The 16,126-nt window shown below is 54.2% G+C and overlaps 2 protein-coding genes across 6 annotated transcripts in view; both read left to right on the forward strand.

Annotated features, from left to right (window-relative positions):
* Nucleotides 1–9,315, forward strand: part of TOP1 (DNA topoisomerase I) — a 67,098-nt gene extending 57,783 nt beyond the window's left edge. For both annotated transcript variants that reach the window (XM_080557643.1, XM_080557642.1), the window contains 8 exons: nt 985–1,128; nt 2,280–2,465; nt 3,725–3,793; nt 4,450–4,564; nt 5,294–5,421; nt 6,478–6,572; nt 7,350–7,499; nt 7,902–9,315. In XM_080557643.1, coding sequence (XP_080413769.1) covers nt 985–1,128; nt 2,280–2,465; nt 3,725–3,793; nt 4,450–4,564; nt 5,294–5,421; nt 6,478–6,572; nt 7,350–7,499; nt 7,902–8,004 — 990 coding nt within the window. In that variant the 3' untranslated portion in view covers nt 8,005–9,315. The remainder of the gene's footprint in view (nt 1–984; nt 1,129–2,279; nt 2,466–3,724; nt 3,794–4,449; nt 4,565–5,293; nt 5,422–6,477; nt 6,573–7,349; nt 7,500–7,901) is intronic.
* Nucleotides 9,316–13,608: 4,293 nt separating this feature from the next.
* Nucleotides 13,609–16,126, forward strand: part of PLCG1 (phospholipase C gamma 1) — a 41,246-nt gene continuing 38,728 nt past the window's right edge. For all 4 annotated transcript variants that reach the window (XM_080557614.1, XM_080557616.1, XM_080557615.1 and 1 more), the window contains exon 1: nt 13,609–13,926. In XM_080557614.1, coding sequence (XP_080413740.1) covers nt 13,722–13,926 — 205 coding nt within the window. In that variant the 5' untranslated portion in view covers nt 13,609–13,721. The remainder of the gene's footprint in view (nt 13,927–16,126) is intronic.

Consider the following 16,126-nt stretch of genomic DNA (forward strand, 5'->3'; position numbering starts at 1 on the left):
TATCTTGCTATTTCATCCTGTGCTGATCGAATTCATATGAAAGTACACGTGCTTCTGTTCTGCCTTGAAAAAATAGAATGCAACTGCTGCACAAGAGAGATGAAATCTGAAAACTCTATACCTATTGAAAAGCAATATTGTGTCATTCCTTGTAGGAATCCTTTACTCTTTATAAGCTGAAAAGGCAGTAATTCACCCAAGAATGGACTTGTTCTGGTGGATATTTTATCTTCTTTTGGCCCTGATTTGGCCCCTGCCTGATCACATAGTGAAATTCTAGCCGTGGGCCGATCATTAGTCAGTTCTAAAATTTAAAACGTGGCCAGGTTACTGGCTGAGAAGACTGATAAGGAGCCCATGGCTGAAGGAAAGCAAACCCTGCTGTGGGAGCAAATAAGTGGGCAATGGATCAGTTCCATAAAAGAAATGATGAGCCTGTTGAACTATAAGTAGTTTCCAGTTTTGGGGATAGAATTTAAGTTCTTCTCATAAAATCAGTTTTCTAAGAGATTTTTTTTCCTGTATTGGAAAGGAGGAGTTTGTCCTACAAGTGTGAGAGAAATCTGTTCCTTGTTAATTTACGTCTTCTTTTTGCCATGACTTGAACATATAATAATACTGATGAACTGAACTGGTGGTGTTGCTTGTACGTTTTATGGGTATTTAATTAAACAGATGAAAGAATCTAAGCGTTATCTGAATAGAGCAGAGGAAACCATTTATATATTGAGAAGCACGGAAGACATAATGTCTCCTTGCGTCTCTATAGTTGCTTCCGTGCAAGCATTTCATATCATGGAAATCTGAATTGCTTACAGCTGCCTGGCAGCATAGTTTGGAGCTGAGCTGTTTTAGCAGTGAAGTCTCAGTGCTTTTGTGCAGTGAGACCATTTGCCACTCATACTTGTAAAACCTTGAGAGGCAGATTGGAACTGGTCCTCTGCCTGCTTTCTGATGCTGACTGTATTCCAACTTTCTCTGCAGGGTGAGAAGGACTGGCAGAAGTACGAGACAGCTCGGAGGTTGAAGAAGTGTGTAGATAAAATCCGAAATCAATATAGAGAAGATTGGAAATCCAAAGAGATGAAAGTGCGGCAGAGGGCTGTGGCGCTGTACTTCATTGATAAAGTAAGGCTCCTTCCCCAGCGCACTCCTCCTACCTTTCCTGTCCTGTTGGGAATACTCGGGACTGCTGTGTGTCTGTTCCTAAAGCAGAATTGAGCCCAGTTACTAAGGTATCCTGAGACTTTCTGGTGGGCAGGAATCCCACCCCTCTCCTTTTCCTTCCCATTACCTGGAAATCAAGAGCAATAAACTATTGTACTGACTATGGCTATTTCAGGCAGCATTGTTTTAGCTCAAAATTCACAGCTGGGTTCCAGAATCTCCCAGTTGGATTACTGGGAACTTTGTGTGGACCTTTTGTCTCCAGCTGTTTCAGTTTTCCTGCTGGGAGTTCTGCTACTTGGTCACCTAATAGTCGCAAGGTTTCATAATTATGCTCAGTTTTTCACTGCAGAATAAAGAAAACTGAAGTTGTATTGATTCACTTAATACTATTTAAGGCCAGCTCCCATAGAGTTGTTGCCCTACTACGTTTGATTTTGACCAACCAAATTAACAGTTTGTGTTCAGAATGGTTTGATTTAAATAGGGGAACTTCAATTTGAATAATTGTGGTTTCATATGAATGTTTAAGGTTTTCTTCAAAAATCAGAAATAGGTTTAGCCAGTACAGTTACAACATATTTTTATGCAGCCAAAGGTAGCCTTTAGATTACTTACGTACCCTGAAGAAAGTGTCATATATGCTGTTTAAAATGTGTTTCTTTAGCATACTGTGAAGAGTAAGAAGGTGCATAACTAATGGACTTTCTGATTTTGTATCAGGTTGAATTCACTTGGAAGTCAGTCAAATATTTTAAAAAACAGCAAACATTTTGAAATGAACGTTGTTAGTTGATCAGAACTACCCTATAATTTGAGTTAATTAACGTGAGAAAGCTGGTAAAACATCTTGCTTTAATCTTCCTTTTTGAAATGAAGGTAATTTGGTAGATTGATAGAAGACTTTTGGCATTAGTATAAGGTTATTTAAAACATTTAAAGGCAACCTAGGGAGTTTCTGAGAATTTTGTTTTGTCCCTTCAAAAGCATATTTCTCCCTTTTCTACTGTGGGCACCCCTGATTTGTAGGCCCATATCTGAAAGTTTCTAGTATCTATCCGCTACTGAGATGGTTCGAAATGCTTACCTCTCTTGTCTTGGTGTAAATGTAGCTTGCTCTGAGAGCTGGAAATGAAAAAGAAGAAGGAGAGACAGCTGACACCGTGGGCTGCTGCTCTCTGAGAGTAGAACATATCAAGCTGCATCCTGAACTGGACGGCCAGGAATACGTGGTTGAGTTTGACTTCCTCGGAAAAGACTCCATCCGATACTACAACAAAGTCCCTGTGGAGAAGAGGGTAAGGCACCTCCACGAACGCATACACAGTCTGAAATGCAGAAAAATCCGGTCAACGCGGTCTTAGTGGCAGTAAGAGGGTACTTTGTCATTGGTCAGAAAGCAAGTCAGTTAATGTCCTTCCCTTCTTACTGGTTGTGCCTTGGAAAGGGAGAAGGCTTACGCACTGATACTTCTGGTCTGTGTACATGGGTATCTACCAACCACGACTTCTTTCTTAGTGTTATTTTGTTTATTCCTGTCGCCTACCAATTACTGATCTGTTGTGATCTTGGCATTATTCCAGAACAAATCCCCATAAAGCAATGTGAACTGGAGGGCACTGTCCAAAAAGGCTGCTTTTGTGGGTATAACCAGGCTTTGCACCTCACCCACACCTCTGCAGTTAGCACAGCATGTTAGATAACACATGTGCAATACTGTGGTAATTGTAATGACAGAGAGCCATAAGTGTCAACCTCTTGGCAAATGAAATGCTGGGGGGGAGATAAACAAACTATAGCTGCTATAGGAATCTAGAATTCTTATTTCTTTGTTTAAAGGGGGGAAAAAAACAAACAAAACAAAAAAACATCTTTCAGTTTAAATTTATTTAGTGTTGATCGCTCTTGCTGTCTCTTCTTTAATGCTTATAATGGGGAATTGATTATTCTGGAACTAGAAATCTCTCCGTCTCTCCGTATAAGGTATCTAGAAAGGAAGAACGTGTGTTGATGAGAAGCTGGGAACTAGGGATTTGGAGTACACAGAGCTGGGATTTGTGGTCTCTGTGTAATCAAAAAGGTTTTGATTATTTCTCCGCCCCAGTGAGACTTGTTTGGGATGGACTTGTGTGAAACATTTACTGCAGTAATGAGAAGGGCTGGGTTTTGGTAGCTTTAACTCCATGGGAAATTGCTCAGGGGTCTCTTTGGTCGGAATAACCATGGAGAGTAAGGGGAGTAGGTGGTAGCTTTGGAGTCTCTTTCTCTGTTAGGTAGCTAAGCCAGAGCAGAATCGAGTCTTCTGAAATATGGATCTAAAGAGTGAGCATAAAGGACATCAGATGCTCAGGACTCAGGATTGCTGGGGAAGAATTTTAAACACAAGTGTTGTCTTGAGAGATGATGGCCTTTGCCTATTGGGAAGTAACGTCCAGAAGTAATGTCCAGCATCATCGGTGTTGCCTGAAAACAGTTCAAGTGGTGTCTCGGCAGCGTTGCTTCTACCCAGCACTGTTCAGTCCGAGTGCCTTAAGATGAGTGTTTTGTCTTCTTGCAGGTTTTTAAGAATCTCCAGTTGTTCATGGAGAACAAGCAGCCTGAGGATGACCTCTTCGACCGCCTCAATGTAAGCACGTAGTTACTGGTGAGGAATGGTGGTAGAGCACCAGGCTCACTCCGCACCAGGCAATAATAGCTGCTCTGTTCCAAAAATGGTTTCAGTAGCAGGTTTTGTTTCTTGTTTTTTTTCAGAGCTGTCCTGGGTGACCTGAGTGAAAGACACACACCTGAGTGAGAGTCTCTCTCAATCTGGTGTCTGTATTGCTCACTGTGCCTGCAGGTTCCTGAAGTGATGGGCTTTTGCCCTGTGGAGCTTGGCTGGCTCTGACATGGGAAGGTTTTTTCAAAGTTCAGAAAAGATGATTGTGAGTTGACGGATTTTCAGATGCCATCCCTGGTTGCACATTTGGCACTGTGGGAGCACTGTGGTTGTTTAAGCACCTTCCCTGGGATGGGACAGGCATGTCCCTCCTACCTACTGGGAACCAAAACCTCTACAGTGAAGAAAACTTGACTGTTTATGATACTTGATCCTGGTCTAATACTTGCTGGTTCTTTATTCACTTTTCCTGGGGTTTCAGTGAAGTTTTGGCCATTGGGTGTCAGGTCTGAGTCCACTAGTTAGGTTTTGGCTGTGAACTGTGTGTCTTCATTAGCAGTGTGTCCAGAGGTTTCGCTACTGAAGTCAATTCTAATGCTGTCATCTTCTTTCTGCTTCTTTAGACCAGTATCTTAAATAAACATCTTCAAGACCTTATGGAGGGACTGACAGCCAAGGTATTCCGTACTTACAACGCCTCCATCACGCTACAGCAGCAGCTCAAGGAGCTCACTAATCGTAAGTCCTGTCCTTGCAACCGTGAGGGGAACAGTTCCCATCCTGCAATCCAGACCTGCCTTCCTCAGCTTAACCTTGTATCTGCATACCACTGCCTGGTTGCAGTTCTCCCAGTGTGAATGTCAAACAGCTGAAGTCTGACCAAAAATCTGCTGCCAATCTTTTGGGGGTAGCTGAGCAGCCCAGCACTGGGGCAGTGCAAAGCTCGTCTGTGAGTGTACTATGGTTTGCCTGCCAAGATATGCCTGGCTTTAACCAAATCTTTCACTTGTTTCCTCTTAGCTGTAAAAGGCTGTAGGTGGCAGGCAAGGCAGATACCTCTGTAACAGCCCCATGTTTCTTGGCTGCTCATTAACAACTTCTCTGCTGAGCACTGCTCCCTTGCACGTCAACAACTTTACAAAATGGACACGTTTGGAGGAAACTGAAGTCCAACAGCATCTTGAGCAGTATGGTCCTGCTGCCCTCTACTCACTCTGAGCATGGATGTGCTTCCTGAGTGGCAAATGTCTTTGTTGCTATTGATGGAACCAGCACAGAAAGTTAGGGTCTGGGATGGAAGTGGTCAGGCTCTTAGCGCTGTGGTTAGAGCGCAGTGTTGAGACTGTTCCATCAGAGAGCAAGGTCACTTCTGCAGTGGCTGTGAGATTGCAGGGATGGTGGGATGCTGGCTGGGACTCCTTGGCCCTGGAGAATACCGGTTGTTCACCACTTTCTTGTACTTTGCAGCGGATGATAACATCCCAGCGAAAATCCTTTCCTATAACCGTGCCAACAGAGCGGTTGCCATTTTGTGTAACCACCAGAGGGCTCCGCCGAAGACCTTCGAGAAGTCCATGATGAACCTTCAGAGCAAGGTACTCTGAGTTGCTGCATCTCACAAGTCGTGTTTCCTTTCAGATGAGGAAAAATGGAAGCAGAGCCTGCTCTCCCCTGTCAGGAATTGGTTAGTGCTGCATCAGAGATTGGCCTGCTTGGAGAGGCAGACTCTAGAAGCACAATATTGAGCTGAAAGGACCACACTTCAGTTAGTCATCTTTTACTTGTAAAGACCAAGGCCAGACCCTTTATTTGCCATTCATCACATAGCAGTGTTCTGCTGCCATCAAAATTTCAGGGCAGCAGCCTAGCTCTGATCTGCTTCCCCTAAAGAGCCCAGAGTGGACATCCGTTCCTACTGCGTGAATCCCAGGCAACTGTCAGTGCAGGCTGTGTACGTGGTGCGTTATGCCCCTCTGACCTGACCTCTTCCTTTGCAGATTGTTTCTGGTGAAGGCCATGAGGTCCAAAGGGGTTAGGTCTGTTCCTGGTCTGGCGTTAGAATAACCTTCACATAAGGACTTCTGGTTTGGCACTGCAGTGACCCCTGCTTCTGTAACACCTAACATGGCTGCCTTCACCCTAGATCTTAGAGCCTGGGGAATGGTTGAAGGGGCTGAAAAATGCTAAATCTCCCTGAATTCTAAACTTACCAGAGGAGAGCTGCCTGAAGCCTTAACAGTTTTCAGCCTGTAGGATTTGGTGGCAAGAACCCATCCCTGCTGAGGGAACAAGGATCATCCTTCTGTGGTGCCATCAGAGCTGGTACTGGTGGGACACGCTGGAGACACACTTGGATGTAGCTGTGTGAGAAGGCTTCTGGTAGCTTTCTGTCAGCGCCACCTTGTCTTTGGCCCTGTTTTGGGGGAATACAATACTAGGGCCCTGTTTTCTGAGGGAAACTTTTAACCACGATAGGACTTGCAGCAAACTGAAAGGCTAGTGGCCCAGTTGTTCTGCAGAACTGTGTCTGAGCGCTGATAAATTCTGACCGTGCTCACAAACTCGCTCCCTTGGTCATGCTGTCCAGGGGTGACCGTCACAGTTGTCTGCAGATTGTTCACAGTGCTGCCCTCTGGTTTTGCCTCTCCTAGATCGATGCCAAGAAGGAGCAGTTAGCTGATGCCAGGAGAGAACTGAAAAGCGCCAAAGCTGATGCCAAGGTCCGGAGGGATGAGAAGTCTAAAAAGTAAGGCTGGTGTTACGAGGCTGTGCAATGCTCCCAGTACTTTGAGCTCCAAATGGGTGCTTCAGCCCTGTGTTCTGTTTCCCCAGCCTGTGATCCAGGAGATTTGGGAAGACTTTCTCAAGCTTTCTTGTCCCCTCTTTCTTCTGTGCATGAAGAAATGGCCTTCAAGCTGAGGAGCATAGGGTGTCCCGACACTGCGGTTCCTGATGTGGCCTCTAGCGTTAGTCTGCACTGTGTCCCTGAGCACCCGCCAGTGCCAGTGTAGCCACCCTGCTGCCCAGGACCAAGCAAAGTAATGGATCGAGCGTGCAACATTGCCTTCTTTAAGGGGAGCCAGGAGTTACCCACTTGCAAATGCACTTTCCTGGATCCTGCTCTGCTCTGGAAGCTCACAGTGCAGACGTTGTGTGCGCTCTGTGGAATAGTCACAGGGGTCCTGAGTTAAGGGAGTTCTGAAGGCAGAATCTCTATGTGACTTTTAGAGAGGGAAAGTTGGGCTGGATTTAAAGCGGGTGTAGCATCAGTATAGTTGAGGCTGTTGCTTCCAACCCTTTAAAGCAAAACTGCTGCTTAGGATTTCTGCGCTGCCTCTTTGAAAACGTCTATTCTTAATTGCATGTGCTGATTGTTTTGTGTCATTATCTGTGCTGACACAACTGCCTTTTGAGGCTGGTGGCATTGCTTATCTTGAGCAGAGTCCCTTTGCCTTCCTGCAGTGCTGCTGTTTCAAGCCCAGTAGGGCATCAGGCATTAAATATTTTTCCTCCCTCACCCCAGGACAGTGGAGAGCAAGAAGAAAGCAGTGCAGAGGATTGAGGAGCAGCTGATGAAGCTGGAGGTTCAGGCTACAGATAGGGAGGAGAACAAGCAGATTGCCTTGGGCACCTCCAAACTCAACTATCTGGATCCCAGGATCTCCGTTGCTTGGTAAGCGTCTGCCCTGGGCTGTGCTGGAGGGAACTGCTCCTTCCCCTGTGCGCAGTCCTGCAGGTAGTAGACAAGGGCTGCGGCTGAGAGCAGTGCCCCTGTGCACAGAGAGACAGAGCTCTCTGGCCTTCCCTTACATATTAAAATGGTTTGGGGAAGCTTTAAATGAATCTCTTGGGGCAGATGTCATGTGCCAGCCACTGCCAGCACTGCACTGGGAGGTGGTGGGTCAGAGAACCTGCAGGGTGCGCTGCTGGGAGGCCGCTCCTGCTCAGCTGGGCGGATTGTCTCGCAGCGAAGCAGGGCTTGGACGGTGCTGGGGGAAGCAGAGCAGCTCTGCTGCACCACGAGGGGCTGGGGGCCTGTGTCGTGCTCACCCTAACGGCATCTCCTCTTCTGCAGGTGTAAGAAGTGGGGAATTCCTATAGAGAAGATATATAACAAAACCCAGCGAGAGAAATTTGCCTGGGCTATCGACATGGCAGAGGAAGACTATGAGTTTTAACCTGTTTTTAATGAGCTGAATGTTATGGGGGAAAAAAAAAAAAAGGGGGAGTAGCCTGGTTTTTAGGAAGATTGATAAACTGTGAGCCTTACTTGTCCTTGGATATGCTGGGGAAGGGGGAGGAAAGGGGCAAGTGAGCATCAGATAAAACAGCCAACATCTTGTAGAAAGCATAACCTGGAAATATTCTAAAGGAGCTGAGCCAGTTGTCCTATGGACAACTTATTTAAAAATGTTTCAGAGATCCAAATTCTAGCTGTCTGGTTTGTGTGGTTTTTCTCTTGAGGCAGAGCAAGTGGATGGGGGATTTGTCAACCTTCCGCCAGGCAAATTCACCATCACACTGAGAGCGTGGGAATCTTTAGCTACTGTATACAAAATCCAATTATATTGGTGCGTTTTTACAGTTAGGGTTTTGCAATAACTTCTATATTTTAATAGAAAATGGACTCCTTAACCCCTGCCCTTCCCCTCCCCCTCCCGCCCCATTTCAGAATTTAACAAAAAAAAAAAATTTAAGAAACCCAACGCACCTGTTACAGCTGTCACTTACTGTCATGGAAATACCCAATTTTTTTTAAAATTGTCACTTGAAACAGTCGTGGCATCGGAACATGAATTCCAAATATCCACCGCATTTGTTCAAAGCAAAGCGTGATGGGAAATCGGCCTCCTGACTTTTGAGTGTTCCTTTTTTTTAAATGTGAATTTTTATTTCTTTTAATTATTTTAAAATATTTAAACTGTTTTTTCTTGATCTTAAAGATCGTGTAGATTGGGGGAGCGGGTGGGGGGGGCCGCGTGATAGGGAGATGCGTGTGAAATCTGAGGACAAGTGAAATCTGCAACAAATGACATTCCCATCACCCTTTGTTCTGAGCACGCTCTGTACACTTCAAGAATATCTACTTTTTAGGTTTGTCAGACTGTTTTACCTTTTCCCCCCCTTTTTTTCTAAGCCCCACTCCCCTCTTTTACTTGAAAGATTTTATTGTGTAAAAAGAAGTTTCACAGGTCAATAAATTTCGAGGGAAATGAGCATCGGTCCAAAAAGGAAAATAATCGAGATTTTAGGGCTTTTATTTTTTTCTTTTGTAATTGTGTAAAAAAATTTTAAAAAATTAAAAAGCAGAATTTTAATGTGAAACCTTTTTTTGCTATAATCATTAGTTTTAGAGGCATTGTTAGCGTAGTGTGTGTGCGAAGACCATTTCCTGCAGCCTTTCCTCAACAAGTATCTTCTATTTTTATCATGAATTCCCTTTTAATCAACTGTAGGTTATTTAAAATAAATTCCTACAACTTAACTGAGTGTTGGTGTCCGTGTGTTCTTTCACCTCAGGCCCTGGGCCGAGGTCCCCAGTCCTGCCCCTAGCTTGGGGGGGGGCTGTCAGGCTGATGCCACGCTGGATGGTCCCAAAAATGGGGCTGAGCCCCTGTCCCTGCAGCCCCGTAGAGCGGCTGCTGCCTCCACGGTGAGGCCCTGGAGCCTCACTCGTCCCACCAGGGCCGCACGGAGGATGCTGAGCGCGTGGCAAGGTGTGTGGGGAGGGACCAAGCGACGTGTCTCCACCAGGGATGGGTTGTGGGGGGGTTCAGAAGGATGCCAGGGATCTAAAACTGAAGCAGCTGGCTGCAGCTGGCTTTTTGGAGGGGATGAGACTTCCCACGGCAGCTGGAAGCAGTCGCTGCAGTGCTTTAACTCTCCAGTGCCTTGTGCTGAGTCGCGGTGGCCCTGTGGGCATCTCTGCTGTGGTGCTGCCGAGGTTGGTCAGCGTGTTTTGGAGCCTTGGTTAGAGGCACGGAGAGCTGACCAGGCTGTCCCCCCAGCCTGGGATCTCGCTGCCTGTTCAGGAGCTCGTGTTGGTGCCAGGGCTTCGAGGGGTCCCTCAGCTCGCCTGGTTCCCAAATCTGGTCTGCGCTCCCTACGTGGCAGCGTGCTTCCCTGGCTTTGTGCAAACCGCAGCGAAACAGCCGCAGCCTGACCTGCCGAGCTCGTTTGGTGCAGAGCCGCTCGGGCCCTGTGCTCGCCTCGGCCCAGGACCCCCTCGCCCCGTGGGGCAGCAGGACGGGCTGAGATCCGAGCTCCTGGCGTGCTCTCTGCTGCCTTCCACCAGCCCCGGTGCTGGGGAGCAGCCTGCGGGGAGCCGAGCCTGGAGCAGACCCCGGCCCCTTCCCTGAGGCTGGAGCAGCCCTTTTGGGGCTCCCAAAGCTGCCGAGGGTGGCTGCAGCGTCAGGCCCAGCCCTGCCGCCTCTCCCCAGCCTGCCCCAGCTCCCCGCTGTGCTGTTTGGAGGTGCTTTGTTGTGGCTGCGAAGCCTCACGGCTTGGCAGCAGGCACCGTTTACTCTCTGGGGCCTTTCCAAGGTGCAGCGGAGAAAATGCCAACTGACGAGGAAAAGGGCTCATTGTGCTCCCAACCTGCCCGTGCCTGGAACAATGCGGCCCGTAAAAATATCCTTTCTATTTATACAGCTTGCCCGAGTGAACCTCCTGGATCCCGTGCTGCTGAGCAGGGAAAAGTGCTTCTCCCTTCCCGTGGCGGCTCGGTGTTGATGGAGAAACGGCCGGGAAAGCTGCTGCGTCCTGCTCTGTGTCCCACCACCGCCACCCCGGAGCACCCAGTCCTAGCCTGCCGGGGTGCCCCCACCTCGGGGTGCCACCGCTCGGGGCAGCTTGCCTCCCCCAGCAGCGCTGGGCCAGGTGCTGCCCTGGGGTGGGCAGTGGGGGCTGAGCCCAAACCTCTCCTGGCATCACGGGTGGTCCTCCTGCTCCCTGTGCCGCCGGGGGGCTTTTTTGGGGTCACCTGGGAGACGTCGGGGCCAGGCGTGCGGCTCCTCTGGCTGCCAGCCGGACGGAGGGAGGCGGGTTTGGAGCAGGGGGGACCCCAGCCCTGTGCCCGTGACCCGGTTTGTGCCTGGCAGTGAGGGAAACTGAGGCAGCGAGCGGTGACGTGAGCGGAGCAGGGGGGCAAAACGCCCCTAAACTGGACCCCGTGTGCTGCAAACCCGGGCAGGCCAAGGGGAGGCTGCAAACCCCGCTGGCTGCGGCCCCATCCCCCTCGGAGCCTTACGGGCTGCAAATTGGAACCAGGTGAAGGCAGGAGGTGAAAGAAAGTGCGTGTGCCTCGCAGCCACGCCGGGCGGCGGGCTCAGGCTGGGGCAGGTTTCCCCTCGGGTGTTTTATATAACCCAGGGGGCTTCTGAGGAGCCTGGAAGGGGCAGCGGGACCCCAGGGGCAGGGGGAGCGGGAACGGGGGGCACTCGTGCGGCAGGCACCGTGCCAGCATCGCCGGCTGTGTGGCCCCGGCGGGTCTGCTGAGTCCATCGCGGGCAGGAAACCTCCTCGTGCTGCCCTGCCTCTGCTGCCAGCACCCCGGGACGGGGCAGCTCAGCACCACCGCCCCTAAGGTGCTCCAGGACTCTTTCTCCAATTGCTGCGGGGCCAGAAAAGCTCTTCCCCAGGTGATTCTTCTCAGCCGTTGGGTTGGTTTTTCACTTGCCCACCCTGGGGGCTGTGTTTCCAAGAGCAGCAGCGCAGAACAGACGGGGAACGAATAAATAACCCGGGGGGTTCACCTCTCCTGGGGACTGCAAGGTGCCAGGTACCGCTTGGGCACCTCCTCGCGGCGCAGGGTCCCCGGGGTTTTGTGGTGGTGCTGGGGCACTCATGTCAGAGGGATGGTGAACCAGGGTTTTGTTTCCCTGGGTTTTGCTCCCCAGCCCCAGAGCGAGGCCCTTCTCCAAACAGCGCCTGTGAGGAGAGACTTGCAGCGAGTGCAAGGGGGGATTTCTCCAAAAGCAAAGCGCCCCCAGCCTGACCCGCTGCACCCCGACCCCGGTGCGGGGAGTTGGGCTGGGACAGCCGGGGACCCGACGGATGTTTCTGCTGGGGGCAATCACTGCTGCCCGGAGCAGGAGCCGGCACCGCCGAAGGATGCTGGCAGGCAGCAGGCAAACAAAAGCGGGTTTGCGTGCTGCAAAATTAAACCGTGAAATTCCTCGGCACACAGCATCGCGGACGCTGGAAGATTATGCAAGCCTACAAAGCGATTAGGCAAACTTGGAGAAGAAAAAAATCCAGCCAAGACACCTCATCACAAGGCTCCACCGCCTGCCCGAGCGAGCCAGGTCTGCGGAGCCAGGGGGGGACACGGGGGGCTCGGACTCCCCCGGCAGCATCTGCCCATGCTCTCCGTGAGCGAGCCCAGGAGGTGTTTGGGAGCAAGGCAGTCACCTTTTCTGCTTCTTCGATGGCCACGCTCCCTGCTCAGGTTTTGCCCTCAAAAACAAGGGTGTGCCCGTAACGCTCGGCTATTTCAAGGGCTCTGGGAGCCGGCTGCTTCCTGCTGGTCCCGAGCGGGGCCGCTCCACCGGCAAGGAGCAGCTTCCCTGGGGAGCAGGGGGCCGGGAGGAGGCCCCCCGGGCTGGAGGCTCACCTGGTCGCCTCGCCAGCGCCGTTGCACTCCATTGTGGGGCAGGTCCAGGCTCTTATCCCACTGTTGGTCCTTTCCTGCCTTCCAAATGCCCTAGAATTGGGTAGGATCCTAAACTGGGTAGGATCCTAAACAACTGTGAACCTTGTAGGGCTGCTCACGCATGTCCCTGTGAAGCCTCCACGCGTGTAGCCAGGGGTACGTCCCGTCAACCTCCCCCGGTGCCGACCCCTGCTCACACCACGCTGCTCTCTGGCACCGGGGCCGTGCTCGCCCTCGCTGCCTGCCGGGCTGGGCGACGCACCCGGCCACCAAACCCCAGGAAATCACGGGCTTTAACCGCATGAATGGAGCAAACCACCCCGAAACGCTGCCGAATTCAACCGCTTATTCCCTTGCAAAACCCCGGTTTTGTGTCCCCTCCGCCACGGCCCGGGCCCCCCACGCCGAGCGGCCCCGTTGGCCTCCCCCTGCTATGGGGCACGGCCGCGGTCCCGCACGGCTCCTGCAGCTGTTTGGCAGCCGCACATCTGCCGGCCAGCTGGGCCTGGCTGCGGGGCCGGGGTGCTGCCTGGGGGGCCCGGGGGGGCTCTGCCCCCAGCCCCGTGCCGCCGCCTGCTTCTCCCGGTGTCCCCAGGTGCAGCTGGGCCCCCACCCCCCCAATTTATCCCCCAAAAGATCCGATTTGGGTCCAGCCGCCGGTGCAATGCTTGCGGGGAGGTCTGGGGACCTGCAGCCCCCCGTTGCCCCGAGCGTCCCCCCCAGGTTGGGCCCCCCCCCCCCACCGGTGGCCGTGTCCCCCGGAGCACGAGGGGCACTGGGGTGGGAGCACGGAGCTCTGGGGGCCGAGCCGAGGGGCGGCGGCGTGCGGCACCCCACGGCCCCCCGGTGCCGTGAGGAGGCTGCGGCGTGCCCCTGGCACCCCCCGGAGCCCCCCGCTGGCTGTGCCGCGCACCCCACGGCCCCCCCGAACCCCACGCGTGTCCCCCCGTCCCCCCCCCATTCCCCCCAGGGCTCCCCAGACGCGGCGCGGGGTGCGCGGAGCCTCCCCGGCCTCAACCCCCCGCGCGTGGGGGCGGGCGAGCCGCGAGGCTCCGCGCTCCTCCTCCTCGCTCCTCCTCCTGCCCTTCCTCCTCCTCCTCCTCCTCCTCCTCCTCCTCCTCCTCCTCCTCCTCCTCCTCCTCCCCGCCGGCCGGGCGGGCACGGGGCGCGGCGGCGGCGCTGCGGGCGCTCCCGCTCCCGCTCCCCTTTGTTCGGAGGCAGCGGCGGAGGCTGCGGGAGCCGATGGCGGCCGGGCCGGGCGGCGGCGGCCCCGGGGCGCCCAGCGAGGCGGAGGCCGCTCACCTCTGCCGCAGCCTGGAGGTGGGCACCGTCATGACCCTCTTCTACTCCAAAAAGTCGCAGCGGCCCGAGAGGAAAACTTTCCAGGTGAAGCTGGAGACCCGGCAGGTCACCTGGAGCCGAGGCTCCGAGAAGACCGAGGGAGCCGGTGAGTGAGCGAGGGGGGCTCCCCCCGACCCCCCCGGGCTCCCCTCGGCTCCCCCCCCCCCCCCCGACGCCCCGGCCTCCCCCGATCCCGCAGCCCCCCCGGTCCCCCCCCGGTGCCCCCCGGCGCCCCCCGGCGCAGGGCAGGAAAGGCAGGACGAGGTTTTCCTGCTTCCTGCGGGCGGGGGGCTGGGGGGGGGGGGACGCAGCCCCTCGCCTCCCTGCGGCTCCCCGGAGCTGCCCCGGGGGGAGGCTCGGTGGGGAGGGGAAAAGAAAAAGGGGGGGTGGGGGAATAAAATAAAAATCAAAAGCTTAAAAAAAAAAAAAGGAGCGAGCAGCGCTGTGTGCCCGGCGTCCCCGCGGGGCACAGCACGCGATGATGGGGAGCGGGGCCGCTTGTGGTGCCCGCGGCTTGGTGGTGCCCGGGGGGAGCCCAAAGGCCCTCAGTGGGCTCCAGCAGCCTCCTGCGGCCCTGAGCCCCGAGGACGGGCACGGAGCCGGTGCCCCTGCCCTTGCTGATGGCACCCCGGGGCTGTGGCGAGGACAGAGAGGAGGCACGAGCGCTCCTTGGAGCCCTTTTGGGGTCGCATCTCGGAGCAACAGACGAGAGGAAGCAGAAGGCGCGCGAAGCACCCCCAAATGCTGCAACGTGGGTCCTGCCTCCTCGCATCTGCCCCGGGATGCTGCGGGGTCGGGGTCGGCGGCGGCGGCCTCGGTGCAGCCCCCGCGAGCCGTGGTGGTGGCGGTGCGGGGTTAGGGGCAGAGCAGCGGTCGGGCAGGGCAGGGGAAGGATTTGCAAGAGCTGTGAGCGTGAAACCACGGAGATAGGTGGGAAGGGGGAGAGGAGGGAGGCCCCGCGCTAGGAAACTTCCAGCCTGGGTTTCCTTGGCTGCTGCTTCGCTGTTTTATTTTTTTTATTCTTGGAACTCCCTGTCCCACCCCGAGCGTCCCTGTTCGGTGGCCCCGCGCGGGCGATGGGGTGCTGGCCTCGCCACGGGCCGCGGTGGAGGTCGTTGTCTTCTGCTGGCCCTGAGTGGCAAGGTTGGAAACTCGGAGTCTTACCGGGGCCTCCGGCGAAGGCCAGAGGTGGAGGCACCGGCTGTGCCTCTGTAGCAGGACCCTGAAATGCCGGGGCTTTGGTTCTCCTGCCCACCTGGGAGCCTTCTGGCTTCTCCCCAGCAGCATCTCCAGGCACGTCTGGAAGGAGACGTGGGCCCCGTTGATGTTTTGGTGATGCTGAGCTCCCCGAGGAGCTTTAGGGCAGCGGGAGCAAGGGAGGAGCCTGAGGTTCTCCGTCTGCCCAGGCTTTAAGGCATGTTTAAATGTCACCATTTTTAAGGCATGTTTAAAAGACACCGGTTCGTGGTGGTGTCTGTGGGGGAACAAGCCCTGGGGGGACCTACGCTCCCGCTGGCCTCCTGCGAGCAGACCTCAGCACCTGCTGGAGCCTCAGGGAGGCTGGGACCTCACCTCGGGGTGAAGCTCTGGCTTCGGCTCCAAAGCTGGGGCAGCGACGATGGCCGTAATGCTGCGCCCGTGAGGGCTTCTTGTGCTCTGCCAACGGCCACAGGCTGGTCGGTAAATCAGAGAGCGTGTCCCAGGGACCGAGGTGGTTACATGAAACTCCACAGGTTGCCAGCGAAAAGAACTTGGACCAGCTGCGTCCCTCGCCTCACCTGGGGAGTCCCCAGGGGGCTGCCCCGGGGGGAGCTGCCAGCCTGGTGGCCGCAGGCTCCGTGTCCCTGCACGCTCCTCGCGGGGCACACACGCCTTTTGGCACGGCGAGGTGGGAGAGGGCGTTACGGCGGAGCTGCCGTTTCCCCAGCCCCAGGCTGGGCTCCTCCGGTGTTCCCCAGCCCCTCCTCTTGCCCCGCTCCCTTTGCGGGACTTTCTACGTGGAAGCGTGGCAGTTCCAGGTGGAATTACGGGGTTTTGTGCTTAAATAGTGCCTGTTGTGCTGACACGGTGTGCGGGCAGGCCAGGCAGTGCCACGCCGCTGGTGTCCAGCGTTACCAGGCAGTTGGCCAATTCCCCCAGTTCATGGGATTTGGTTTCTCTGTGGAAAAGGGATGCCTGGGAAAACCCAGCTCCATTTGGCATGGGAAACGTGCTGGCTTACTGCCCTCCTGGCTCATCCCACCCTTTACCAGTGCAGCGTTCACGTGGCCACGGCGTGAACCAGATGGGGAGCTGACCCGGGGCGA

This window comes from Anser brachyrhynchus (assembly GCF_964034855.1).
Source record: "Anser brachyrhynchus genome assembly, chromosome: 16".
Lineage (NCBI taxonomy): Eukaryota > Metazoa > Chordata > Aves > Anseriformes > Anatidae > Anser > Anser brachyrhynchus.